General features: G+C 38.5%; 1 protein-coding gene across 1 annotated transcript in view; it reads left to right on the forward strand.

Moving 5' to 3' along the window:
• The window catches only part of Fras1 (Fraser extracellular matrix complex subunit 1), a 448,626-nt gene that overhangs the window by 223,600 nt on the left and 197,202 nt on the right, over positions 1-27,824 (forward strand). Inside the window, exons 18-20 of the mRNA XM_042678144.1 lie at positions 915-1,091; positions 10,061-10,201; positions 13,849-13,992. Coding sequence (XP_042534078.1) covers positions 915-1,091; positions 10,061-10,201; positions 13,849-13,992 — 462 coding nt within the window. The remainder of the gene's footprint in view (positions 1-914; positions 1,092-10,060; positions 10,202-13,848; positions 13,993-27,824) is intronic.

Here is a 27,824-nt window from a genome sequence, read left to right on the forward strand (position 1 = left end):
TGCTTCTAGTCCTGGAATAAATATTTTGTAAAGTAAATTTAGAAGATCTTTTCAAGAAAAGGCTAATTAATTGTATCCAAATGTGGACTTGGACTGGTTTGAGGACAGTATTTGGCTTTGATTTTCATCAGTCATTATGGAAAACAATGTACTATAATAGACTGTGAAACATTCATTGCTACTCAAAAGAGGACTCTTCTAGCCCAGCACTTATAGCTCACGCCTGTAATCCAAGCTGCTAGGGAGGCTGACATCTGAGGGTTGCAATTCAAAGCCAGGCTGGGCAGAGAAGTCCATAAGATTCTTATCTCCAATTAGTCATCAAAAGAAAATGAGAATCAGAAGCACTCAGGAAAACTGCTTAGCTACTGAGTTATAGGGCTGTTGCCAGGGGGGTGGGGGGACCCATAAAAAGAGGACTCTTTCTTACCTGGGAAGGCAGTCTTTCCCCCAAACGAATTCTAAGAGGATTTGTTTCCTGGATGTCTCCATAGTGTGATGGATGAACACAATGAACAGTAATACAACAGCCAGTTTCTCAAGAGATACACTAATGGCCTTCATACACGTATTTCTGAAAATCCCCCATAAAAACCAAGGGCATTATGTCAGATCATTGTTCAGTGAAGGTACTTCTCTGGAGAGCTGAGTCAGTAGTGTCCAGTTTGTTGGGTTTGGTTGTGATCCAACCTGATTGCTCTCATAAGACTTGAGAGACAGGATTCACTGACTCACCGTCACTTTTCCACTCACAAACATGACCGGAACCCAGTGCATTTTAGAGAAAAATAGAAAAATCACTCTGACAGGATACATCTGGCAAACTTTTCTAAGTGGTTTTGACTTAAACATATCTCCTGTTGGTTTCAACATCTATTTGATCTTAGGATTGCTTTCTGTATTTTATCCTTCAGCTTGTCATGCCTCCTGCCAGACTTGTGTGGGTCCGGAGCCCTCCCACTGCACCACGTGTAGGAAGCCAGAGGCAGCACTGCAGGTGGAGCAGCGTTCTGGGGCAGACATCCCCTCTGGCCATTGTCTATCCCACTGTAAAGCCCAGTTCTACCCAGAGAGCACTGGGCTGTGTGAACGTGAGTATGCCTGAGAAGGTGCTAGGTAGCTTGTGGAAAAAATCTTTTATTGTTATTATTATTATTATTTTGTTATCTTTAGTGGTACAAAGGGTTTTAGTGCAACATGTCAGTTTATGAGTATAATACATCTTGATGAATGTCACCTTTACATCATTCTCCCTCACCTCTCCCAATCCCTCTTATCCCCTCAATTTCGTTAGTTCCATTCTTACAATTGTGCATTGATTGTTGTGACTGAATTCTCCCACCCTATCTGCCTTCCTCTACCCCCTGCCCTTGACCACACCCTTTCTTTTCCCTTCATCACCTAAGTGCCACCTTCCTGGTGCTTATTTTGTTACTCTGTAAGTTGTTCAAAGGGGTTACAACCATTGGAATTCACCCTACATATACCATACTTTAGTCAATACATTTGTGTACATGCGCATGCGACTGTATATGTTTACATATGTACTTATAAATTAGCTATAACTTCTACATATGAGAGAATACATGTATCTTTTGTGTCCCAGGGCCTGACTTGTTTCATTTATCTACTTCTTTGCATATGATGTAATATCATTCTTCTTGAGTGATTAAGCCCTACAGGATGTTTGCTTTCACTTCAGAAGGTTCCAGGATGCTTATGGATGATGTAGGGGTCCAACATGCAAAGAGAGGCTCCCCTAGTGTCTTTCTACCCTTTTAACCATTCATAGTCATGTGCTCAGAAGATCCAGAGAGAAATTTTTTTCAGAGACCGTATAAAGTATCTAAGGAAGATCCAGAGCTCATTAAAGATTCTGCTTTTTATCTTTTTTTTTTTTTTAATTGCTACTCTGAATAGGATTTGCTCCCTTCAGGACAAAATCTGGACTAATGTCAAACATTTAACAGTTATTCCTGCCATTGACTTGCTGTATCATCCATGGAAAGTTGATAACATTCTAGATGATTTGACTCAGTTTCCAGGCCATCTAGAGGAAGTTCAGGAGATGAGGGAAAGACATAGTTTCTGGGAGGCAGTGGAGGCCTCTTCTGTACTAGCCAGGAGCTGCCTTCCATGTGTAGAAATGGTTTAACCCTTCAATTATCTGGAAAAAAATGTAATGGCATATATATATATATATATATATATATGTATATTTCATTGCCAATACAATATATATTCACTAAATGAAAATTTGAATGTAAGGAAAAGTAGAGGGACAATTTACCTACCATCTAACCCTGATTGCCTTCACCACTTTCCTGTAATATGAGTAATTTTTTCCTTTTTCATAGATTTGAGTGTCTATTTTTGTGACACAACTATAAGCACGCTGCAGATACAATTTTGTATCGTAAAAGCCTAGTAATTACTGAGGCTTCTGTTTCAAATTAGAGCACATTGCCACACAAAAACGTTAGATTTTAGTCAGTTTAAAAGATACCAGACACAGAGTGTAACATGATGTAGTTAGAATTTATGAGAAATTAGAAAACAGATCTAGGCCGCTCACTTAACCTCACTGAGTCTTCACAATCAGGTTGGAATGTATCATAACTTTCCACAAAGGGGTGTTGTATTTCTGGCCAGGATCAAAGATAGTGGGTATATAAAAGTGGCTGGTAAATGAAAATTCCCCATGCCCAAAATGTGTGAATTTCAGTCCATAGGCTCTGCTCTTATGGAGGTGATCACCTGCTCTCAGGGAGGTAGAAACTAGGGGGTTATATGGGGCTTGGATGGGTCACCATTCTGATATTCATATATGCATGTATTGCTTAGACTGTGTGGTCCCAGAAGCCCCTGGGAATACAAGGCGGCCCAAGTTAAATATCTTTGCTATCAGGTTATGAATGTCACTGCATGACACTGTGAAGGTCACAGCCGCCTAGTAGAAGCAGTGCAGCTGTCAGTCTCCTTCGTGTGGGGTAGAGGAGGATGGCATACTAATGCTGCAGAGTTGGGGCTTCTTAAATTCAAGAAGGCACCTTTGGTAAAAGGGAGGTTTTTTTTTGTGAAGGTTTCTTTGTGTAGGCATCTTTTCAGATGGATTAAAATCTAATCCCTCAGGAATGGCCTAATTGTGGTCAGATGTGGGAAGATGGGATTGACCTCTTGAGTCCCTTTTAGCCCCGTGATTTTATGCTCGTTAGCATAATATTATTAGGTATCACACATATAGCTGTCTACTCACATTTATTAGCAAATCCCTGTACAATCTGCACGAGGTAGGATGTTTTACTCAATTTGTACGTGATGAGAATGTGGTAGAAAGAGGTTAATTGAGTTGCCCAAGATTCCACTGGGAAACTGAGTGTGACTACCAATTGTTTCCAGCCTCACCTGAGTTGTGAGAGTGTTGATTGATGTACTTTCTGTCACTTGTCCTGTATCTCTGGAAACCTCCTCCTTCCTACAATCTGTTCCATTTTCAATTCTGCTGAAGTGTTCTCTATGAAATCAGACCTAGAGACCCTGTGAGATTGCATGGGGCTCTGATTCCCAGAGCTTCCAAAAAAATTCCAAAACCCTGGCGTGGTCTGCAGTATAGTTAGAAAGGCTGTAAAGGCAGAGGTGTGTGTGTGTGTGTGTGTGTGTGTGTGTGTGTGTGTGTGTGTGTGTGTGTGTGTGTGTGTGAATTTTGCTTTTTAATAGAAATGTTGATCTCAAGTGCTTTTTTATTTTAAAAAAAGAGAGAGAGAAAAAAAAAACTTTTCTGGAGCTTTCTCCCTTTCTTGGAGTTGCTTCTGAGTGATTAGAATATTACTATAGTGAATGAAAGTGAAAGGCAGATGCATTACTTGAAGAAGTAATTTACTCCAAGACTGATGGGGTATCAGAAGTTATCCATCATAAAAGTCTTTATTTTGAGCTATATAACACAAATTAGGAAGTATCTAGTACCTTTGATGCAATACTATTCAGGATATTAAAATTCTAGTCTTTGAACAACAAATTTATACATGTAACATATAATATAAAATTTATATATGTGCATATATAGTTAAGAAATAGTGCCCAAAAGAACACTGTGTTTGGAAGCTGTCTGTCTGTATTTTGTATTATTCCTTATTCCTTTCATGACATTGATAACTTGGGTGCCAGATTATCTTTAGACACAATAGAAGTTCTAGGCAATGAGTTGGCTGAAAATTCCTGCGTTATGGAACATGATTGAATGGCTGAATGATTGAATCAAGGAATAACAATAGCAACACATCCCTAGGTTATCCCTTGTATGTGGTTTGTTCTAGAAGCCCATGATAAGGCAATGATGGAGACAGAGTCTGAGAGAGATTATAAACAAGAAGAGTTCTGCAGAGAAGGAGCCACCACCTGCATGCATTTGTACCGTGTTTTTTGCATCGTTCTCCAAAGAGCAAGTCACTTCTGACAATAGAGTTTTACTTATGTTTCTTTTCCTATGGCCTCTTGAATTCCAAAGTAAAGCTAGAATGGCTGGTACCCACAGGGTCTTTTCTAATTGCGAAAAATAATTTGGAGGCTTTTTTGGTCATCAACCAAGATCATGCAAGTTTATTAAATACCAGCATTGAGCATTTGCTAAATGATGGATTTTAGTAATTTCATCCCAATTTGATCTCATCTGTTTGAGATTTCACTAGCACTGGAAGATTTAAGCTTCTGAATGAAGAAAGGATAAAGAAACACCCATCAGTACCCTCCTTCAACATAATTAAACCAAGTACAAATAAATTAAGGGAAACGTACACTCTCCAACACAACATCAATAACACATCCTTTACTTGGTCATCAGTCCTCATCTACGGTTCTTCCTGACTTCTGTAATTAGTCTGAATCAAAAGGTGGCTTAGTAGGAACCTAATAAAGAAGTTAAAGATGATGGCTGATGTATTCTAATATAACATCTCTAAAAAATTATTCCATTTTTCAAAATATAAATCCCTTATTCTTTTTGCTGCACTAGAGCCTTGCAATTTAACTTGGGGCCAGGCCATCCAATTAATGATGCAGCTTTGTTGCCTTTAAACACTTTGGCAGTGGTGACCAGAACTGACTAGTAGCATGGTCTGAATGATTAGATTAGCCACGTAATTGCCCCAATTCCATGGCAGATTAATGATGGATTCCTCCAATTTCCACATAGTGTAGCAAAAGGATGAGAGCTGATACAATTGTAAAGAAATTACACATTTTATTTTTTAATGAACTTTGTACTACAAGAATGAGTTTTACTTACATATAATCTAATGTATTACCTCAGAAGAGATATTGTTTTGAGAAAGAACACAAGGATCATAAACATTCTGGCCACATCCCTCCATATGAATGCTTTTTTTTTGTCTTCTTAGGGTAGATGATAGAACTTTGGTCAGTCTGTAAACATCAGGGAAATTTCAAATTTTTAGAAGCCGCCTTTTTTTCATTCTTGAAGATAGCTTGCGTTCTCAAGATTAGGCTTACCATACAGGACAAAATTGCACAAAATTGATATCGATCTAATACTATTTTTAAAAAGAAATTTACCAGTAATTTTGGTCTATTCATGAATTTGCTTTAGGCGAATAAGGAGAAATAAAGTATCCTGCATGCATTTTGATCTATTTCTTTGTTGCTAAGACTCACTGAAGGCCTCAAGGCAGAGTTTTAATTAAAGAAGTAAATGGGCAGGAACCTGCCTGTACAACTTAAGGATATGGGCCCATTTATGAAGTTAGGATCCCATATAGTAATTGAATTAGAAACAGATTTTATATTAAACAGCAGTCTTTGGTATGGTCCCTAGGGTGCTAGCATAAGCTATAGAAATCTGTACCTTTTGGTAATTTCCAATCCTGTTAACTTTCCTCTTCTTGCTTTTAAAACAAGGGTGTGCCAGGCTTTGGGATAGGAACATGAAGAAGATATGGTTCATGCCTTAGGGAAAGTGTTTAATCCTAAATAAGTCATTGAAAACTCGTTGCATATGTAAGGGATAGGAGGAAGTACAAAGGATAGAGAGACAGCACAAAGACCAGCTCTCTAAGAGAGACAGAGAAGATAGATTGGTTGTTCCTGATGAACTTCTGAAAGACTTTCCAGGCATACACTAGTGAAAGGGTAAGGAAGGACACTCAAGGTCAAATACACAGCCAGTGCTAGGGTGTCATGTTTAGAGAAGTACAGAGTGTCTGCCATTTTTATAGTACAAAGATCAATGAGAACTGGAAGTGTGATAGTGGAGACAGGAGCAAGAGTCCTGTCATGAAATGCTTTATGTACTAAGTTCACCATTTATACTGTCGGTATTGATGGAACACTAACAGATTAGAAAAGGGAGGATAATTTGCTTAATTTGCATTTCATAAATATCTCACTGGTGCTTATGTGGCAGATAAATGGGGAGAAAACCAAGTGGGACTGATTAGGGGGCAGCAGCGCTAGTCCTCATGAGTGGTCCTGAAGGTCTGTACCAAGGAGCCCCAGGGCTGGAGAAGCTTGAAGTGAGAGCAGGTGCATGAAAGGTTAGTACAGTTTCCAGCAGAAGTCATGACTTATGTGAAGTGGATGTGATATGAACTAAGAAGTGGATAAGAAATAACATTGGGAAAGGAGGAGCTTGGGGCACCCATAAAGACCATATAGATATCTTCCCTAAGAAGTAGATTTCAAGCACTGGAGTTGAAGGAAAAGGCCAGGGCTGCACTTATGATCTTGGGACTCACCAGCATGGAGTGCCTGAAGGAATGAGTGAGTTACCTGAGAGTGAGAAGCAGAGGGCTAGAAGGCAGAATTTTGGGAAGCTCTAATATGTATCATATGGACTGAGAAAGAGGCTTAAGAAAGTTTCAGAGACAGAGAACCTTTCCTACACTTGCTGCCCACCCTTCTTGTGTGCCGAAGGTCACAAATGGGGCTTCTGACATGCCAGTAACAGGGACTGTCACAGGCCCTGAGGGAATTACAGAGGTGGAAAAGGTGTGAGTTTCTCTCTTAAAGAGTTCTCAATCTAACTGAAATCTGGGTTGAGGAAAATTCAGGAGCTATTACATACTCACGAAAAGGGGGAGGGATGGTATGAGAAGGAAAAGGGAGACAGAAAGGGGAGATTGAATTTGTTTCACTTCACTCTGTAATTTTTATCCCATTTCATCCCAGGATCGTATGTCCTGGAGGATTTTGATATCTAGATCCTATTTTGAGCGAAGTCTACCTCAAAAATTGCCCTTGATACAAGAAGCCATGAAATTTTATATGATATGAAAGTAGGGATACAGTGCCATTTTTTTAAGCATTGAAAAGAGAAATAGTATCAATTGTTTGAAATTATAATGGAAAGGAAAGATGGAGCAAGAAATTGCATCATTTTTGCTTGAGTCAGGTTGAGTGGACTTAACAACCAGCTAAGGACTCTAAATGTGGACACTCTCAGTGCCTAGATAGATCAGTTATTCTCTTTTAAAAATATATTCAACCATCATGTGGAAAGACAGTCTCTAAAAATTTTGTATTATGAGGAGGAATTATTCATAAAACTTCTTTCAGATGTCTTCCATAGATGCCCTGTAATGGAGTTAGTCTACCTTGAAGAATCTTAGACTTCAGACACAACTACTGTTATGAAATAAGCTTCTATGGAATGATGAAGCTTAATACAAATCACTGAAATCTTGTGGACATTTCCTAACTCCGTACAGCATCTAACTTGCATGCAGTTGTTTTAAAGATGCAAATACATATCTCTTGAATTACAGAATGTTGCAGAAAAAAAAGAAATGAAGAGATCTTCATTTTAGCATCTCCTAAACCTTTGTGCTTGTTATCTATTTGATTCTTGCCCATTGCTAATGAAGGCAGTTCTGACATTGGCCTTGGTGATGTTCTGTGGATATTTCTAAAATTGAGTTGGTGGCAGAGAGCCTTTCTCTCGGACATCTGGGCCCACCAACCTTCCAGCTTGTTTACTTTGCTTCCCTTTTTAATCAAACAATAATTTTTATTCATACTGGCTGCTTGACCAAATAGAATTAATCAAAACATGTTTGTGCTTATATTGCATTAATTTATCTTTCTAAAGTTTTGAGCTCCATAGTGTTACATTTTTATTTCTCATTCAGGAGATGTAACAGAGAGAGAGCTAGGAGTTTAACAGACTAAATGTGAGCCTATTTGTATTATATATGTGTATATTTATATATTTAGGTGTGTGGGAACTATCATGTTAAAGCAAATTGTTTTTTCCTGAAAAGTACTGTTTTGTGAAATATTGCCACCAGAGGTACCCTTCCATGCTTTTTCATCTTGTATTATACATATCTTAAGTAAAGGGTTAATGTATATATTTGTTTAAACTTCACTTTACTGTTTCCATTTTCTTTTATAAAGATTCTAGGAAGTCTTAGGAAAATACTCCTGTGGCCTGTGCTAACAGAAAAGTTTATACAGCAATCTTTTTCAAGGCAAGGGCATAGGTCAATGAACACAGGCATTGGTCTCATCTCGGGAGCAAGCCCTGTGGCCTCTGGCACAGATGTTAAACTTACAGATGTTGAATGATGGTGTCGTGATGCTAGGGGCGGGGCCTAGGTTGTCACTTATTACTAGAAATGCTTGGGACAATAACCCTGTACTAATCAGTGAAAGTAGTTGATTATTGATCAACCAGAGCTGATGGAGCAGAAGTCCTAACTGAATACTAGCTACTAGTGTGTAAAGATGGTATATGTATGTTATACTTTATTAGGAGTTATAGACATAGAGATCACAATAAAATTTTATCTGGGTCTTCTAAGTCTACTGGTCTATAAGTCCTCTGGGTATTTAATAGAGAAAGCAGGAGGAGACTCAGAAAGAATGGCTCTACAGTTTGGTGGATTTGTGTATTGGACAGAATGTGGCCAACAAATGCATGGGGACAGTCATGGGGCTTTGTCTTATTCAGTAGCTGAACTGTGACTTAGCGTGTAAGAGTTTGTAGGGAAGTATTAGAGATGTGGGCTCTGATTGGTTAGATTGCATTATGAAACACTCTCAAGCAAATTATTGACTATCTGTAGTAATGTAGCCCTGGGAAGGGATATTCTCTCCAGGACCAGCATTGTATACCCTGTGCCAGTTAGAAATAGAGTAGATAAAATGGCAGGATGAACACATTCACCATCCAAGGGAAATAAGGCAATTGCCCGCCTTTATCCTTAAAGGTCTGATGAAGGCAACCATAGATATTTTTCTCCTCCATGCTGTTTTTATTCTCTTTATACCTGTAGGTACTCACATAGCACTCTATGTTAATAAATAATAGTAAGATTTATTAGGGCCTTACTATGTGTCCAACACTATACTAAGAATTTTACATACATCAGCCCAATTAGTGTCCATAACACTGTGTGTAGTATGTACTGTTTGTGTCTGTTTTATAGATGAGTAAGCAGGTGCCTGGAGAAATCACTAACTCTGTCAAGTTCACATAGAGCTATGACTTAACACTCTGATTCTCTGATAATTTGTTTCCCACATTCATTGTGTTTCAGCTATTGCCTGTCTGTTGCAACTAGTTTTGAATAGCTCTGAATGCTGACCAGTTCTTACCATCTGGGAATGTCCAGCTTCTATCATAGAGTAGAAAGCACATAAACCTTTTGGAGTTGTTAGATACAGCTCTATCACCTCTTTGGTTTCACTTGAGCAACCTGATCAGTAGGGGGCATCTAGTGATAGCTCTCCCCAGGGAGATAGAACTGTGTTTGCAGCTTCCTATCCTTTATTCCAGTTTCTCAGAGAATAGAAACAAGGGAAGAAAGAAATGTATGAATCTGCAAGTGCCTGTGTGTGTTTCGTAGCCTTCCTCTGGGTTCCACAAGTTCTTGCTTTGAAAGAAACCCTCGTTTGAAGAAATTACGAAAGATTCATGGTCTGTTGTTTGGAAAACCAAGTGAACATCATATTCCAACCAGGCATATTAACAGGAGAGACAGAGCTGCTATCTGCTGCATGTGGGGCTTTATTGATTGTTCCCTTTGCTTTGTTGTTCTCCCAGCTTGCCACCAGTCCTGTCTCCTGTGTTCAGGAAAGAGCTCCCAGAACTGCACAGTCTGCCAGTCTTCTCATGCACTGTTAGATGGGCTCTGTCTCTCTCAGTGCCCCAAGGGCTACTTTAACCAGGAAGGTAGCTGCACAGGTGAGTATGTAACATGCTGGGACAGAGACTCTGGACCTATGTTTTCTCTATACAATGTATAGAGACACTGTAATTAGAAACCTTGTCATACCAGGGACTGGTGTTGGGCTGTAAATCCTTGTCTTCAGTTTGGCAGGTACAAAAAATATGAAGTAAGAAGAATGAGTGAAATTTTCCTCTTCCAATAGGGAAGCATGATTGAAGAGGAAAATTAGAATCAGCTTTGCTCTAGAGACTATAATATTTGAATAAACTGTGAGCTAGGTTTTATCTTAGCTGAAAGGTTATATTCTAGGAAGAGAAATATCCTTATGGATTAAGTAATGATTCTTTTTTTTTTTTTTTTTTTTGATCGGTAGTGGGGGTTGAACCACTGTCCCTACATTCTTCAGCTCAAGGCGAGCGCTCTACCTCTTGAGCCACAGTGCTACTTCCAATTTTTTAGTGGTTTATTGGAGATAAGATTCTCACAGACTTTCCTACCCAGGCTGGCTTTGAACCATGATCCTCTCAGGTCTCAGCCTCCTGAGTAGCCAGGATTACAGGCGTGAGCCACTGGTGCTCGGCTTAAGTAATGATTCTTATGTTCTTTAAGAACTTGAACTTGCTTCAGCACAATTCTTTGTTACTCCAGCTCTTTTTTAAAGTTTAAAACTATTTTTTTTCTCATCACAGGAATATGTGCACATTGTAGCATCTTTAAAAGTTCATATTAGGAAAAAAGTAGGAATTTGAAGGTGAGAGTGACCGATAATCCCATATTTCAAAAACAACAACTTGTAACCCAGTAATGTGTTCCTTTTAGGTTTCTCCTTTTGAGAAGCCATTATATGGTTGAGAACAAGTTAAAACTATGTATTTTATATTTATTTCTTCCCAAATATTAAGTCATAAGTACTTTTGTTGTATAAAGACTGTAAACAAAGACACACACACACACACACACACACATACATTACTTGTCATAGTTGGATACTATTCTACTCCTTTAGCACCCCTCACACCCATCTCTTGTTCCTTTTTACAAAAGAAATGGAGGAAAGATTTGAAATTTGAGTCTTGAGATACTATAGGATTCTAAGGTGATCTTTTAATCTCCCTCCTCCTCTTCCTCCTCCTCTCCCTCCTTCTTCTTCTCCTCTCTCTCTCTCTCTCTTAGGTTTTGTTGTATTTATCTTAAGAACAACACAAATTAATTGGCATAAAACTAGTAATTTGTCATTGCCTTTTCCAGATGTGGGACTTGATGGACAGCTCTCTTAGGCTTCTGTAGGTGACATACAATCGCCTGGGTCATGAAGAATCTCTTATTCTATGAGACTCCTTAGAGATAATTGAGGTTCCTCACAGTATGGCAGTCTCTTCAATGTCAGCCTCTTCCCCAGGAATGAATATTCTAGGAGACCAAAACAGAAGCTACAACTTCTTATGACTCACCTTCAGAAGTCTCACTTTCTCACTTCTGCTACATGTTATTGATTAAAGCAGGACAGCCCTGTGTAGGGATAGGGGTGTCTCTCAGTGGGGGAATAGCTTCTGCATACAATAAAGGGTGATGTTGATGTGGTTGCCTTGGAGACAAGCTACTGCAGATATGAAAGTATTTGTAAAGGACTAGGCATTTGGCACAGCTAACTGCAATTCTTAGCTTCACTTCTCAAGGCTACAGCAGAATAGAGCAAAAGGGAAGGAAGATAAATATCTTTCCTTTTCTTTGGCATGCCAGTCCAATATGTTTTTAAGAGCACCTTCTACTTTAGTAACAGAAATTCTGAAAATTACTAATTTAGATTAGTATAGAGTTTTATTGAATTGAGAAATAGTAAAAAAAACAAAACAAAACAAAACTTAAGCACCTCATTATAGCACTATATAGGGAAAAAGACAAAACCTTCTATCCTGAGTCCTATTTCAGTTCCAAAAACAGATCTTTGGGGCTTTGATAGGAAGGAAGATATTCATTGCAATGAAATTATATCGCATATGTCTCTGGAATCAGGAAACGTCATAAATTTATAAACTATTTTAAAAATAAGTTAACATTCCTCAAATTCATCAAGTCTTAAATTTCAAGGAGGAAATTTAGAGTAAGTACAAATTTGGATGACTGAAGCTCATTTTTTTTTTAATCTGGAATTTTTCCCTTTTCCCAAATAACCTTTAATCTCTCTAGGCCCATGGTGAGTTGCTTTAAGTACTCAAGCTCTGCAGGCAATGGAACTGGTTTCTCTGTCATTAGGGCTGCCCTTGAAAGCCGTTTTTATCCTTAAGAGCTTTCATCCAGCCCCAGCAGTCTCTCTGTGTAAAATTGTCTGGAGGAGGAAAAGTTCTGAGTAGCTCTAACTCTTCTCTGTCTGTGGGAAATCAGCAGATGGATGGTACCACCAGCTGCAGGGCACCAGGTCACTAGAAATATTCTGTCAGGGAGGAGGAAGTGGGTGGTAGGAAATCATTGAGAATCCACACGTATCTTTTGCTGGCATTTTCAAAGTTGAAAGGCTCAGGAATGCAGAAGGGGTAATGGGGCTCTTCTTCCAAGTACCTGTTCATTTTCTTGCTTGCTTTTCAAATTTATTTTATTTTTAAAAGTTTTATAACTTATTTCTCTTTTTCTCTCCCCTCTCTCTCCTTTTCTCCTTTTCCCTTCCTCTATCTCTCTCTGTTTCTGTCTCCTCTCTTATATGTTCTCTCTCTTTCTCTCTCTCTCTCTCTCTACCCTCTCTCTCTCTCTCCTCTCTGGCCTCTTGCCAGAAGGAAGAGGCTGTTGGTTTTGCTTGGAATTTGTGTCTGATTTTTTTTTTACCCATGTGCCAGGAGAACATTCATCAGTCCCAGCAAGCTCTCCTCAACTCCTATGCCTCACCTTCACCCCTTGGAATCAGACACACTTAGACCTGTTCATTCTTGGCAGAGAAATTCTTAAATCTCCTGCCGTGCACTCGCTGCAGCAGCTGTGACCTTCTTTGATTCCTTGCTACCCTTATCTTTAAGACAGCAACTCACTTACTCACTTTTTTTTTTGCAGTGTTGTGCCTCTTGTTAACTTGGTGTTTTTCCCTCTAGGGCAGGCATAGCTTTAACATAATTTTGTCTAAGGAATTGGACTTCAGATGCAGCTTATGATAACCTCCTGAAATAGGACATTTTTTTGTTCTTCTCATTTTAATTAAGTATAGCTGATAAAACAGGAATGCTAGTTGGGGCCTGAGCGAGAGAGAGCAGGGCTGGCAATTCACTTTAGTGAGGTATCTCAGTCTCACTCATTATGTCTCCCCTCCCCTTGCCTGTAAGGAATTCCTGGGAAGAAAATGTCCCACTGTCTTTGAATCATAGTGTTTTGGAGTAGAGAAAGCGAAGCACCTATGATTCTGCTCTGTGACTCTGATTTATAACCTCCTTACTTAGACCAGTGAGGACAGCCACCCTGGTTTCCTCTGGCTCAAGTCTTTACACTTCTAGATTCCATGTTATATTCGTGAACAGAATTCTGATTGAGCCCAGAAGTATGGTCTCTCCGTCTAGGATGGAGGTGCTTGCTAGGAATCTTTAGAAGATGATGAGAACTGGAAATGATGGACTGTGTTGCATAGTCCATACGTTTATGTGCTGAGCTGCTAATTCTAATCCTGATTTGTTTTTCTTCCTAGAATGCCATCCAACCTGTAGGCAGTGCACTGGGCCATTGGACTCTGACTGTATTTCCTGTCACCCCCATGTCACTCTTTCCAGTGGGCGCTGCCAGATCAGCTGTAAGGAGGAGCAGTTCCTCAACCTCGTGGGGTACTGTGCTGGTGAGTGAAACCTTTCCAGGCAGCTTCTCTGGTACTTTGTATAAGGACTGAGAGGGCTCTTCTATTTGTCCTTGGGGCTTGGATTTGGGGGTCTTTTTTACTAGTGTGGGAATCCACCTCAATGTTTGGCCTTGGGCATTTTGTAAATATTTGTGAACTCAAATGGGCTTTAGCATAATACAAATCCTGAAAAAAAAATACCTTAGAGTCTCCTACTAAGAGAGGGTGAATGTGATACCTTTAATGCAACAATAGTGACTTCATCTTAAGGTTATAAAACATATTTCAAAACTTGCTTCCAACACGATTTCCTTTTGTCTATAGTATCTCCTGCCTTTACCACAGACAAGCTTTGCCATGGGCCCAGCACAAAATTGTAGGGAGATTAATCCAAAAGTAGCCCATTTGTCTTGAGAAATGGAATTTTTTTCTCATCTTTATTTTAGAACTCACTTCTCAAAGAAAAAGAAAAGAAAACTTTCTGAAATTTCAATAACATTAGTGTCATACCTCATTTGTGTTCACCTATCCATTTAGAGAAGAACATAGAAAACTCTTGTTTTGAGTTTCTAGTAGTTAGAGTAGTAATAGAGGCTCAAAATACAAAAGGAAACATGAGCATAGCAATGATCCTGCCAGAGCTTATTCTAAAGAGCAGAGTGTAAAGTTTGTTACTCTTTTTGTTTACACTCTCTCTTAAGTTGTAGAGGAAAATCACAAAGATTTGCTGCTAGCAGCCATTATTCTAGCTCTGAATGGTTTGAGTAGGAGGCATTGTAGGCATTTCCCATTTGTGTGGGTGAGAAAGATAAGTCCTGGCAAAATATGACCTGGCTGTAGGGCTGGTCCTCAGACAAGAAGGACATTCAAGTGATTGCCTGGATCACAGTGTCTGTTAGGCACCTTCAGTGTGGGATGGCACAGATATCTCTCTCATCTAGTCTAGCGGGTCCTAATAAGTCAATGCCAGTGCTCCAAATATGGCAGGTGCTCCCATGGTCTAAGGTGATCAGTTCTTTTTGCACATGATCTAAAGACTAGACACTGGGGTTAAGATCTGTGCCCTGAGAAAACTGAAGAAAATATCAAGTTCAGGACTACAGCTAAAAATGAATGGAATTCAATTGCAGTCATGGAGACTGTAGGAACATTTTTGAGATAACCAAAAGTAGAAACTCAGAGCCTAGACTGAAGACTTCTGAGAGCTGGGGACATAGCTCAATGGTAGAGCATATGGCCCATATTATGTATCCCCAACCCTGAAATAAAGGAGGAGTAACCAGAAGCCCTCCCTACCTGTGGTAGAATGTGAGTCTAATGTTAGTTCTGTCAATGTACTCAGAACTGTCTTGGAAGTGAGCAAATGGGAGATATCATTGCCTACTCCCTAAGGAGACTCTGGTGACACCAGGGAGTAGCTATTATTATAATTTGTAAGTATAGCTTTCTTTTGCATTTAGCTCTGACCCTTACATGAAGATATACAGGAGCAGCTACCTTGATAATTAAAGGTTTTCAGAATGATGTATTCATCAGCTTTGTGTTGGCTATCATGAAATATTGGAGACAGGTAACTTATAAAAATAAAGAAGTTTATTTAGCTCCGAATTTTGCTAGAGTGAAAAAATTGGCATTGGCTTAGTTTTGGTGAGGGTTTCTCTGTCAGCCATGTCATATCATAGTGGAAGCATTACAGGTATGAGAGTGTACATTACCAAACATGAAGTAAAAGGAAAGGAAAGGTCCCACAGTACCCTCCGAAGGCATCCTCTAGTGGCCCAAGAGTGTCCTCCCAGGCTAACAAAGCTTCTACCACTTTTCAGTACCACCACCCTGGTGACGAAGCCTTTAAACACAATGGGGTCTTGGAGAACCTAAATCATCCTCAAGCCGTAGCACATGGTAAAAAAAACAAATTAGTGATAGTTGCTGTTCCACTAAGCACAAGTTTCCAAGTTCCTGTGGAAGGGGGTGGGGGACAAGATATCTTTCACACAGCTTAAGAAGATGAACTAAAGACAGTTAGCAAAGAGTAACAAGCAATTTATGTTTAGTAACGCAGACAGGAGGGGACGAGAATAGAGAAGTAGCAAGATATGGGAAGTATCCTGGAGATGGAACTTGTTTCTAGAACAACAAGCACTTAAGTTAGACACAGTGAGGTCAAGTGCACTTTCTGGGAATGGATCCACCAGAAGGCAGGTCCAGAGGTGAAACATAGGTGGGAGGCATCTATGGTCATTAGTTATTCAGCCTGAGGGAAGACTATGATACTGTTGAAGACTGTGGTTGAAACCATATTAGGCTTTTTTTTTTTTTTAATGGCTGGGAAATCTTAATTGGAAATCAGAATGTAGAGAACTGAAGTATCAAGCCCAAAAGGCTGAACTGGATCTTGAAGGCTAGCAGAGTTTTACAAAAAGCTATAGCTTGATTAAGTGTGTGCAAAGCAAGAAATCTGTAAGTTATGTGAAAGAATGGGGTAGAGCAAGGAGAGATGAGCTTCAGGGCAAAGATTGGGAAGGTAGTACCTGATCTATACTTTCATGATGGTTTTTGCATTTCTATTTTTTTTCTGTGTGTAGACTCTTAAAATTTTATGCTGGAACCTATTTTATAAATAAATGTTTATATAGGAGATTGGAAAATTTTAATGTTTAATGAGCTCTGTTCTCTCCAATGTCCAGAGTACTCTTTGATAGTAAATTAGGTGATTAGGAGTTACATTAATTTTTTAAGGCTAATAGAAGACCATTAGAATATGGAATCATGGGACTGAACTAAATGACTCTAGAAGTCCCCAGTCTTAGAACAGGTCCCAAAAAATAACCTGGCAAGGACAAACTTTGGCTGTCCTGGCAATTAGTTGAACTGAGTAATTAGTAAGGTAGTAATTAAATAACATAGTCCTTGTCTGGTGCATGGAAATCCTTTATTCATTTATTTATATTATTATTTTAACACATTTTTTTTTTGGCTGTCGTGGGGCTTGAACTCTGGGCCTGGGTGCTTTCCCTGAGCTCTTCAGCTCGAGGTGAACACTCTACCACTTGAGCCACAGCACCACTTCCAGTTTTCTGGTGATTCATTTGAGACAAGAGTCTCACGAACTTTCCTGCCCGGGCTGGCTTTGAACTGTGATCCTCAGATCTTAGCCTCCTAAGTAGCTAGGATAACAGGCACAAGCCACTGGCTCCTGTCTGGAAATCCTTTAAGTAGGGAGTGGTAGGATAATGTTTGTTACGGAGAAGTTTGACTAGTACTTCCAGTTGTTGAACTTTCAGAGAAGTATATTTACCTTTTCAGTAAATATATACATTTCTTTTTCTTCCTTTTCTTTTGGGTTCCTCTTTTTTCTCTTTTCCTTTCTCTTCTTTTCTTTCTCTCCTTTCCTTTCTTTTTCTTTTCTTTTCCTCTTCTCCCTTTACTTTTTCTTTTACTGTCTCATCTTTTCCTTCTATTCATTTTTTCTTGCTTTTGTTTTGGGTGTAATAGGTTTTGAACTCAGTGCTTTGTAATCGCTAGGTGGGCACTTGACTGAGCCATGAGTCTAGTCCTCTTTGTTCTGGTTCCTTTTTGAGGTGGGATTTGGATTCTTGTCTATCAGCCGGAAGTATCTTCCTAGTCATGCTTCCTGGCATAAGTGAGATGACAGGTGTATAGCACCATACCCAGCTGTAGGTTGAGATGAGATTTTGCAAGCTTTCAGCCTGAGCTGACCCTGAACCATGATCCTCTTAATTCTATCTCCTGGGTAGCTAGGATTAAAGTTATGATTCAGGGCTCTGGGCCAAACATATAACTTTTTGAAAAACTTTGCTTTTCTCTGTTGCATGGCAACACATTCATTCATTTGCTGGTCTATCACATTTTTGTTTCTTACACTGTTAGGCCTTGTTAGCATGGGCTTTGCCCTGAGTTCAGGTGATACAAAGATGAATAAGATGTGTTGCTTGTATTTCGAAAACTTCGATTAGTGAAGGAAGTTATATTAATTTGCTAGGGCTTCTCTAGCAAAATACCAGAGTCTGGGTTACTTCAATAACCAGCATTTATTTTATAATGTTATGGAGCCTGGAAGTCTAAAATCAAGGTGCTGACAGAGTTTATTTCCTCTAAGGATTCTTTAGTATACACATGGCCTCCTCTTGTTGCTTCTTCACTCTATTCTCTCTGTCTTAGAAGTACACCAATTCATTTAGATTAGGATCAACCCTTTAGGTCATTTTAATTCAATTACCTCTATATTTGCCCTGTCTATATCCAAATACAATGATACTTTGAGGATTAGGGTTGCAACATGTGAATTTATAAGGGGCACAGGTCAGCTCATTATAGAAGGGGATATGTAATTAGTGAATTTTCATGGTATTCTTTGCACAGCCCAAGATCTGAGATAAGTCTTTGTCACAGAACCCCTCCTCCACCGACTAGATGTTGTACATGAGAGTGGATGAAAGCTTTCCGGAGCATGTCATAACTGACATGATTTTGAAAGGTGATTGAAAATTAGAGGGACATGGAAACTTGAAGTGTAGAGCAATCCAGAAATCCCATTTCTGTTCAGTTGTTCAGTTACTCATAAAGGCTAGATAGAATACTAGCCCTAGGCATACGAGTGGTGAGACATTATGTAGAAGGAATCAGTCTTTTGGTTTAAGAAGAGCAAGTTTTGTCATAAGGCTATAGAAGTCTCTCAAGGGTTTTAAGCAAGAAGTGTCACGGTTGTAATTTCTGTGAAGAGAAAGATCTAAAGACATCTTCGAAGAAAATGACACTAGAATAGAAAGACCTTTGTAGAAATATAGCCCAGAGATCAAGAGTGTCAATGAAGAAACTGTTGAGAGATGAAGGGAAGGAGTCATGGCTTCCCTAGGAACAAATGATACCTTAGGTTGACTACTGGCTGACTGCTATTGTATGGTCAACAAAGAGCAAAGAATGGCAATTTCTTGTGGTTCAGCTCTTAACAGAAGCAACAGAAAGTGATCTGAGAAAGGAGGTAGCACTCATAGATGATTGCTAGGTTTCCTGGAAATTAAAAACATGGTTGCAACCATTTACCAAGGGCCAATAGTCGGTTTAAGAGGCAGTGAGGAAGTCTGTGTACTTACATTTAGACAATTTGAACTTGAGATAACTAACAGTTGGCCATCAGAGGTAGTTGTCCAGAAAGATATTGAAGGGATAAACAAATAGGTTTCTTACTAAAGTACTAGCAGCTCATCGACTAGCTTATTCTTACCCTGAATCTGATTTCCAGAAATTCCACATTGTTTTTAGACTGAAGTGTTGCTTAGTCAGGTCATAGTTAACCTTACAAATGTTTAGATGACTTTGCTCTAAACTCAGGAAGGTATGAGGAGAAGCCATTAATTACAAAACAAGCAAAGGATAATGCCCCTCATTGCATGACCCCCATGCAGTGTTCTTTCAGGATCCTTGGGAAGTCCAAGGTCGTCAGAGGCCCTGAGAAGCACCATTCCCTCTCGTAGGTTGTGTTTCAGTGCTCTCCACAGTGATTGGATTTATTCTGTATGTGAACTATAACCCAAACCATCATTGCAGACCTCTTAATTGTCCTTAGCTGTTTAAGAAACAAAATTACATCTAATCTATCATACAGACAAGAGTAAACACATCCTGGGAACAGGTCCAATAACCACAGTGTGTTCACACATATGAGGATGTCATAGGTGGGGATTTTTTCCCCTTCAAGTCTATCAAAGCAAATAAATAGTGAGATTTAGGCCAGTACTGAAGGCTTCCAATAAAGATCAATGAAGTGGGGTGAAAGGAAGAAATGCAGACGAGTCTAACAGACATGGTTAGGTGCTATGGACAGTTGGGGGCTTTTCTGTACAGTATTTTTATTTTTGCCCACATCTCAGCTTTATCCAAAAGTTCCAAAGCCTGGGGTGCTTTTTCCACTTTTCTTTCTCAGCCAAAAGCTTTTTCTTGTTCAAAGAAAAGGTTGAAACTAAAAAGAAAACAGATAAAAACCTGAGGCAGAAACGTTCAGTGGCAGAGGCATTAAAAAAAATATGCCCTGGGCTTTGTGGAATGCCTAATAGGTTGGTTATGTTTCTAAGTTCTTATATAAAAAGACGACAATACTGAGAGTAATATCACAGAGAACCAGATTGATTGGTTAGATGGTTAGAATGATGAAATTCTGAGGGGTTAAAAATGTGTTACTGGTTGTGTAATAATTTTTAAATGTTGATGCACTTTTCTCTACAAATCTGTATGGAAATATAAGCTAAAGAAAACAAGTATCAGGAAAGAAATATTGCTCAAAGCATTTGTTTATCATATCTCATTGAACTCAAGGTTTTACATGCAACAAAGATTCTTAGCCAAATACATTTGGCAATGAAAGCCAATTTATTTGTCCAAGAATTTTGGTTAAGTTTAACATCTTCCTATTATTATTATTATAAGTAATTGTACCAAGGATTTACCATTTAACAAATCAGTTTATGAATACAATGCTTCTTCATCAACTTCATTCATCATTCTTCCACATACCTTGAGACCCCACTCCTCCCCTCCATTTTCTTAATTTTGTAAGATAGGCATTAAATTTTGTGACTATATTCCCTCATTCCTTCCTCTCTTTCTTCTCTCTCCCTTTGACCCTACTTCCCACCTTTCAAATGTCTATTTCCTAGTATTTATTTTTCTTGGACCATAACTTTTTCTAAGGAATTATACTGTTTGAATTCTCACCTGAAAATACCGTGCTTCGACTAATATATTTGTGTGCACTTGCATACAACCTCGAAGTGTTTACTAGTACATTTTAAAATTAGTTCTACCTTCCACATATGAGAAAAAAATTCATTCTTTGTCTCTTTTGGCCTGGCTTCACTTAACATGATTTTTAACAGGTCCATAGATTTCTCCAAGTGATATAATATCATTCTTTCAAATAGGTGAGTAAAATTCCATTGAATATATATCCCACATTTTCTTGGTCCACTTGTCTATTGAGGGGCATCTGAAATATTTACGTACCTTGGCTATCTATGTTGAATAGTGTAGCAGTGAACATGGTTCTACAAATGACTTTACTGTATTCTGGTTTGTAATCTTTTGGATACGGGTGGTATTACTGGATCATAGTGTAGTTGTATGTTTTGGCTTTTTGATGAAACTCCATATTGCTTTCCAGAGTGGGTGAGCAAGTTTCTTTTTCACATTATATTTGCACCAGCATCTATTATTGTTTTTATTATTGTTGATGGCCATTCTAACTGGAGTGAGGTGGAATCTTAGTGTTGTTTTGATTTACATTTTCTTTATGGCCAGAGATGTTTAGCATTTCTTTATGTGTCTATTGGACATTTTTACTTTTTCTTCTGTGAAGTTTCTATGTCGCCTTGTCATCTTCAACATGTGGGCTGATTGCTTCTACCCATTACCTACTACTTGCCATTGTCTGGCTCAGGTTCTCTGCCAGGGATCTTTTCCTGGGTGTAATAATAGGTGAGAGTTCTGAGGACTTATTACCTAAAAATCATAGTGCTATTTGCTTTGAGTGAATTTACTATGTAGTTTTCACATGGATCCTCCAAAATAGTGACTGATCTTACTCCCATTTTACTTGTAAAGCCAGTACCTTTAAAATGGCTCAGAAAAATGACATAAGTTGGGAGTGATGGAGCTAAGATTTGAACTTGGAGAATGTGATTACAGAATTCACAATCATTTGTTGTATGCCACACTGGGAGACTCAGATTGTTGTTTTGATTAGATGGAATGACAAAGATTGGTATGAAAAATAAGAGGCTGAGAGAGACACTTCTGTGAAAAGCTGTAAGAACTTGCTAGTTGGTTTTGATGCTAAGGAAGTTGATTTAGATAGGCATGTGTCTGTGTCTTATCCTTATTAATGGAATTAACTTTAAAGGAAACCAAGAACACCTACTAAATTTTAGTAATGAATGTCCCTCTACATAAATGTATATATACTCAGATTTTCATAGTTGTAGTCAACAGCTATATAATTCTTTGTTTTATCCACCTAAATATGCCATTAGTTTGGATATTTCTATGTGTTGGGAATATTGGAAAAAAACACATGATTGATGTTAGGTGAAATGAACCCCAAGACAAGGACTCAAATGGTCTTTCTTTCTTGCTATTGTTTCTAACATATTTATAAGATGATTTCTTTGTTGCTTTGTATGTCTCTCCCCCACGGTATAACCTGTTTTCACTGTATTTGATGTTGCTATAATTTGTGAAGGGGAAGGGAAAAACAAATTGTTTAAATAGGGATACAGGTGGACCCATTGCAACAATGAGATGTACAAGATGTTATGTGGAAAAACGAACTTTACAACTTTGACGTGGGGGTGGGTGGGGGCCTAGGGAGAGGGGGGAGAAAAATATAAACAAAAACAAAAACAAAAAATGCATAATTGTCATTTTTAATGGCTAAGGAGTATTCAGTTATATCTGGTCTTATCTTGTCTTTTTCACCTTCCTCTTCATCTGGTCCTGGGCTTCTATCTCTATAGTTTTTCAATTTTCTTGTGCCAAGTATTTTTTAACACTTGCTTCTTTATTTTCCTTATCTTCTTCTTTTGTAATGCACTTTCTTTTCTTATTTCTCATCATGTCACCCTATCTACTGGTTCTTGAACTATGAATTGTATATCCAATCTCTCTCTGGAATTTTCAATGATTATCTCTTCTTTGTGCTCTGGATTTGTGTTTTATTTAAGAGATCATCCTATCTGCAGAGGGATGATTGAATATTTCAAGGCATTTCTTTTCTTTGAGACTTTTCTATCAGAAAAGTGAATATGTTCTATACTTATGAGACCTTCCTAAATTTTGAAAAAATGAGAGAAAAAAACCAACTTGGTATTTTCTCCTTCGTGTGACTTTTACTAAACAATCCCATACCCAGTTTTGATAATGATTGAAAAACCTTGCAAACTTCAACCATAAGGCTCCCAGTAAGGTCAAGGCTGCTAATGTCTTTGAGGAAACTATGTGTCAGGACTGAATTGCAGAGATGGCTTTTGTGAGTCTGTGTTAATAGAATACAGGCAAATTAGACAGAGCTGTCCTCTTCAGTGTTACAGGCACTAAAGCTCAAGGCTATTCTTGTCTACTTTCCTTATTCTTGTCTACTTAATTATAATAGATGAAGACAGTGACTTACCAATAACTGTGATCATCAGCATCAATGTCAGTTCTATATCTAATGGCTATAGGTAAATAATTTGTACAGCCTCTTCATATACATTATCTTATTTATTCTGGGCTGCAGCCCTGAGGGCTGGGTCTTGTGATTAGCACCATATCCAAAAATGGTATGACATTAGGATTAGAGAGTTGAACCCTTCCTTTCACCACAGTTCACATCTGATAAGCCATGGAGTTGGGCTTGACAACCAAAGGATCCCTTCAGTGGGCACACCTGTGACTTTGATGTCATTGGCTTCGCTGCCTGCTGTATTTCTTATTCGACTTTCCGTGCTTGGCAGTCATTTGATTTGCCTCTCTCTTTTTGATGCTCTGAGCTCCTGCCCACTGTGGACCTCTAGGAACAGTGAGATCATCTGCTAACACAAAACAAATAAACATTTCATCTTTTCTCCTCCTATGTGCCTATATTTTCCACTCTCCTCCTTTTGTTTTGTTTGAGGGTGGAGCTTCCTTGTCCTCTACATATGACATCTATCTGCCAGTCCCTCCATGAGCTGTTCCTTCAGCCAATTACTTTCTCTTCTAGTTATACCTTTTTTCTTCCTCATCCTTTCTTATTTACTTTTTAACATTACATATGTTTATTGGATGATGTGTTCCTATGATTTCTACACTAATTATGCACACAGGTATGATAACTTCATAGGCACTCAAGTCCCAAAGGTGAGCACATCTTATCTAGTTGAGCAGAATGAAAATTTTAACCCATACAGTCTGCAAAGCATTATTCTATAATCATGTCTAATTTTCCTTTTTAGTATCCCTGTACTTTTTCTCCATTCTAGTCCTCTAGGATCTTTGTATCTTCCGTGGCTTCAGTGTTCACTCTTCTGTTTAACTTAGATTATCCCGTCTCACAGTGGTCAGGTCCAGGCCCTCAAGTTCTTATACCTCATGGTTCTCTGAGCCATAGAGTCCAGAGTTAATAGGAGGTTAGTAGAGTCCAAGGTTTTTAGTTCCAAGGAAAACTTTCCATTTTTGTCATCAAAAGCCCTTTTCTTTCTTCTCCTATCTTTCTATTGACTGACTATTCAAACTATCCTTATTCCATATTTGTATTATTGCCACATCTGGCAGATTACAGTGTAATGGTTCTTGGGTATATTTCCTTGTTTCTGTAAACATTGCAAAATAAACTTCAAGACTCACTTTTTCCTAGACAGCTTCTCCACTGGTCTCTTCCTTCCTAAATGCCCTCCCTCTGCTTCTCCAAATGAAGGTGACTCTTCTTGAAAATCAGTTCTGATTTATAAACTACTCTGATGCCTAAAACTTTCTGACAGCTCCCTGTTGCTTCTATATAAGTTCCCCAGCCTGATTTCCAAAGCTATGGTTTCCTTTGGTCCCTGAATGAATGTTCAGTTCTCTACCCTTATTATTTACCTTCCTCATCCACTCACCCTCCCCCCCCACACACACCTGTGTGCCTGTGTTATTGTGTTCGTCATTGCTTAACAAGGATGTTCTCAGCCCGCATCATTTCCAAATATCAAATAACCAACAAAGTTCAAATCCCCCCTTCTCCCATTGGATAAAGTATTCTGTAGCCCTTCTTCAACCCTCATTATATTGTGGGTGTGGCTTTCTTGTTGTCTTTTCATGATCATCTCTAGGAAAGGTTTCTGAGTGGTGCCATGCTCTGCTCCCAGCAATACCTCCTATGGTGCCTGGTACTCAGTGAACTTGCCATAAATGCTGTTGGAAGAGAACCATCCTCTGTTTTCAAGCTAAATAAAATAAGATCTATCAATTGGGTACAAGGTGTCAACATACATAAAGATGAGTGGGGTTCATGTCCTGTTAGTATAGTGTGAGTTGATACCCCATCTAAGATTTGATCCTGCCACTCACCATGTCCCTCGTACCCTTCTTCAAACTCTGTGTTTCTTGCCTTATACTGTAGCCTTTTCAGAACATTGTATTTGTCAACAGGGTAGAAAGCAGAGTCCCATAACAATGCGGTCAGCTTGTTGTAGTATTTTTAGTTTGGTTGATTTGTTAAGAGTAAAGCAATAGCCACAGGCACTGAAATAAAGGAAAATTTTTATTTGCTTGTTTGGCTGGTAGATTTTGTTTGGTTTGCTTATGATTTCTTTTTGGTACCAATTCAGGACTTTGAGAAAGAAAAGCACATGATTTTAAGAGCTTCTGGGTGGTATAAACTCAAAGTAACAGAGAAAGAGAGATTCTACTCTGCTATTTGTTATTTTTTAGATTGCTTCTGTATTTATATCTCAAGTTGAACCCCATTAATTTGAAAAGTGGCATTGGAACTCAGATTCTTGATCCCCTTTACAGGCTGTCAGTTTCAGCATAAAATTCTTTTTTCATACCTGATGAAAAACAGCTCTAAGTGTTCATTGTTTTAACCACTTCCAACTGTAATTTTGTATTTGCATTAAGAACTTAATCCAAGCCAGGAGGCTGAGATCTGAGGATCCAGAGAGTCTTATCACCAATTTATGAGCAACAATCCAGAAGTAAAAGAGTAATGCAAGTGGTAGAATGGCAACCTTGAATGAAAAAAAAAAGAACCCAATCAACAGATAAGACATTATGAAAAAAAAATCTCCCAATTTATAGGCCATTATTTATCAGCTAAGTAGACATTTCCCATAAAACCAACATCCAAAGTCATCACTTCAACAACATATATTTAGTTTAGTATACTCAAGCTTTAAAAAAAATGATTATTATCTTTAGGTAGTTGACGGAGGAGTTGCCATTTAACAACGCAGTTTATGAATGCAAAGTATCTTGATCAATGTTACTCCTTTCAACATTCTCACCCATCCTTCCTCTTCTTAGTTTTGTAGGATATACATTGGATTCTTGTCTGCATTTCCCCCCCTTCTCCTCTTCTTTTGTCTACCCCTTCCCTCTTGACACCACTCCACCAGTACTCACTTCCTGCTATTTTATTTTGCTGAACTTCATTTTGGCTTTCTAAGGATTTACACTATTTGCGATCTCCCTTGAATCTAGTATATTTTAGCTGGTACATTTCTGTATACTTGCATACCATCCAACATATTTACTTACAAGTTTGTAAGCTAAATCTAGCCTCCACAAATGAGGGAAAACATGGTTCATTTGTCTCTCTGTGCAGGACTTCAGTTAATATACTTTTTTCCAAGTCTTTCCATTTCTTTACAAAGGATACCTTTCTTTCTAATTCTTTCTAATGCATCAGTAAAATTCCATTGTGTATATATGCCACATTGTCTGGATCCAGTCATCCATTGAGGGCATCTGGGCTGACTCTGTATCTTGGCTATAGTGAACAGTGCTACAGTAAACATGGTTTGCCGATAGTTTTACTGTATCCTTGTTCATAATATTTTGGATAAATGCCCAGGAGTGGAATTTCTGTTTCATAGAGTAGTCCTATGTTCAGTTTTATTGAGGAACCACCACACTGCTTTCCAGAGTGGCTGAACAAGTTTACATTCCCACTGACAGTGTATTAAGGTTTCTGTTTGGCTGTATCCTCACTAACATCTGTTATTGTTTGTTTTCTTGATGATGGCCATTCTAACTGGGGTGAGGTAGAATCTCAATGTTGTTTTTATTTGAATTTCCTGTATGGCCAGAGATACGTATCTTCTTCATGTGGTTGTTGGCCTTGTTTACTTCTAATTGAGTTGCTTGTTTGTTGAGGGTCTAACGTTTTTAAAGTTCTTTGTATATTCTGGATATTAGGCCATTGTCTGATGTGTAGCTGGCAAAAATATCCCATTCTGTAGGCTGTCTTTTTAGCTTGTTGATTATGTCTGTTGTCATGCAGAAACTTTATATATACACTTATATATATAATAAAGATACTATACAGAGGAGCTACAGTTACATGAGTAAGGTAATGAATACATTTCCTATCGGGTACTGTTACCTCCTCCTTTGTTTTTCGCCTAACATCCTTTCCCTCTCCTCTTTCCCCAACTCCCCCCCCCCCCCCACACCAAGTTGTAAAGTTTGTTTTCAACATAGTGTCTTGTACATCTCATTGTTATAGTGGGTCAACCAGTATCTTGTTTCAGCATTTTGTTATTTCCTTTCCCCTCCCCAAATTAGAAAAAAAAAAGTATATACAATGTGCAAGGCACTGGAATCAAATACAATAAAAACAGGGGTTATACCATGGGAGAAGAACATACAAAAGAAACAAAAAAGTCACGTAGTACATTAAAAACAACAGCAATAAAGATAAACCTCTTGTGTCCCTATCTTGGGGTTCATTTCACTTAGCATCATCTTATATGGTCATATGTACATAGCTTTTTGACCTTTTCTGCTCGTCTGGTAAGATTATCCTAGACATATACTAGTTATTGCAAATAAGGAAAACCATGGGACCTATATTTCTTTGGGTCTGGTTTACTTCACTTAATACAGTTTTTTTCTAAGTCTTTCCATTTCCTAACAATTGGGCTAGTGTCATGCTTTCTGATGGAGGTATAGAATTCCATTGTGTATATATACCACATTTTCTTGATCCATTCATCTACTGAGGGGCATCTGGATTGGGTCCATATCTTAGCTATGGTGAATAATGCCATGCAGAAACTTTTTAGTTTATGTAGTCTTGATTATAAAGTCTTTCTTTG

Source organism: Dipodomys spectabilis, unplaced genomic scaffold (genome assembly GCF_019054845.1).
Source record: "Dipodomys spectabilis isolate Male_0828 unplaced genomic scaffold, ASM1905484v1 ptg000043l, whole genome shotgun sequence".
In the NCBI taxonomy this organism is placed as follows: Eukaryota; Metazoa; Chordata; class Mammalia; order Rodentia; family Heteromyidae; genus Dipodomys; species Dipodomys spectabilis.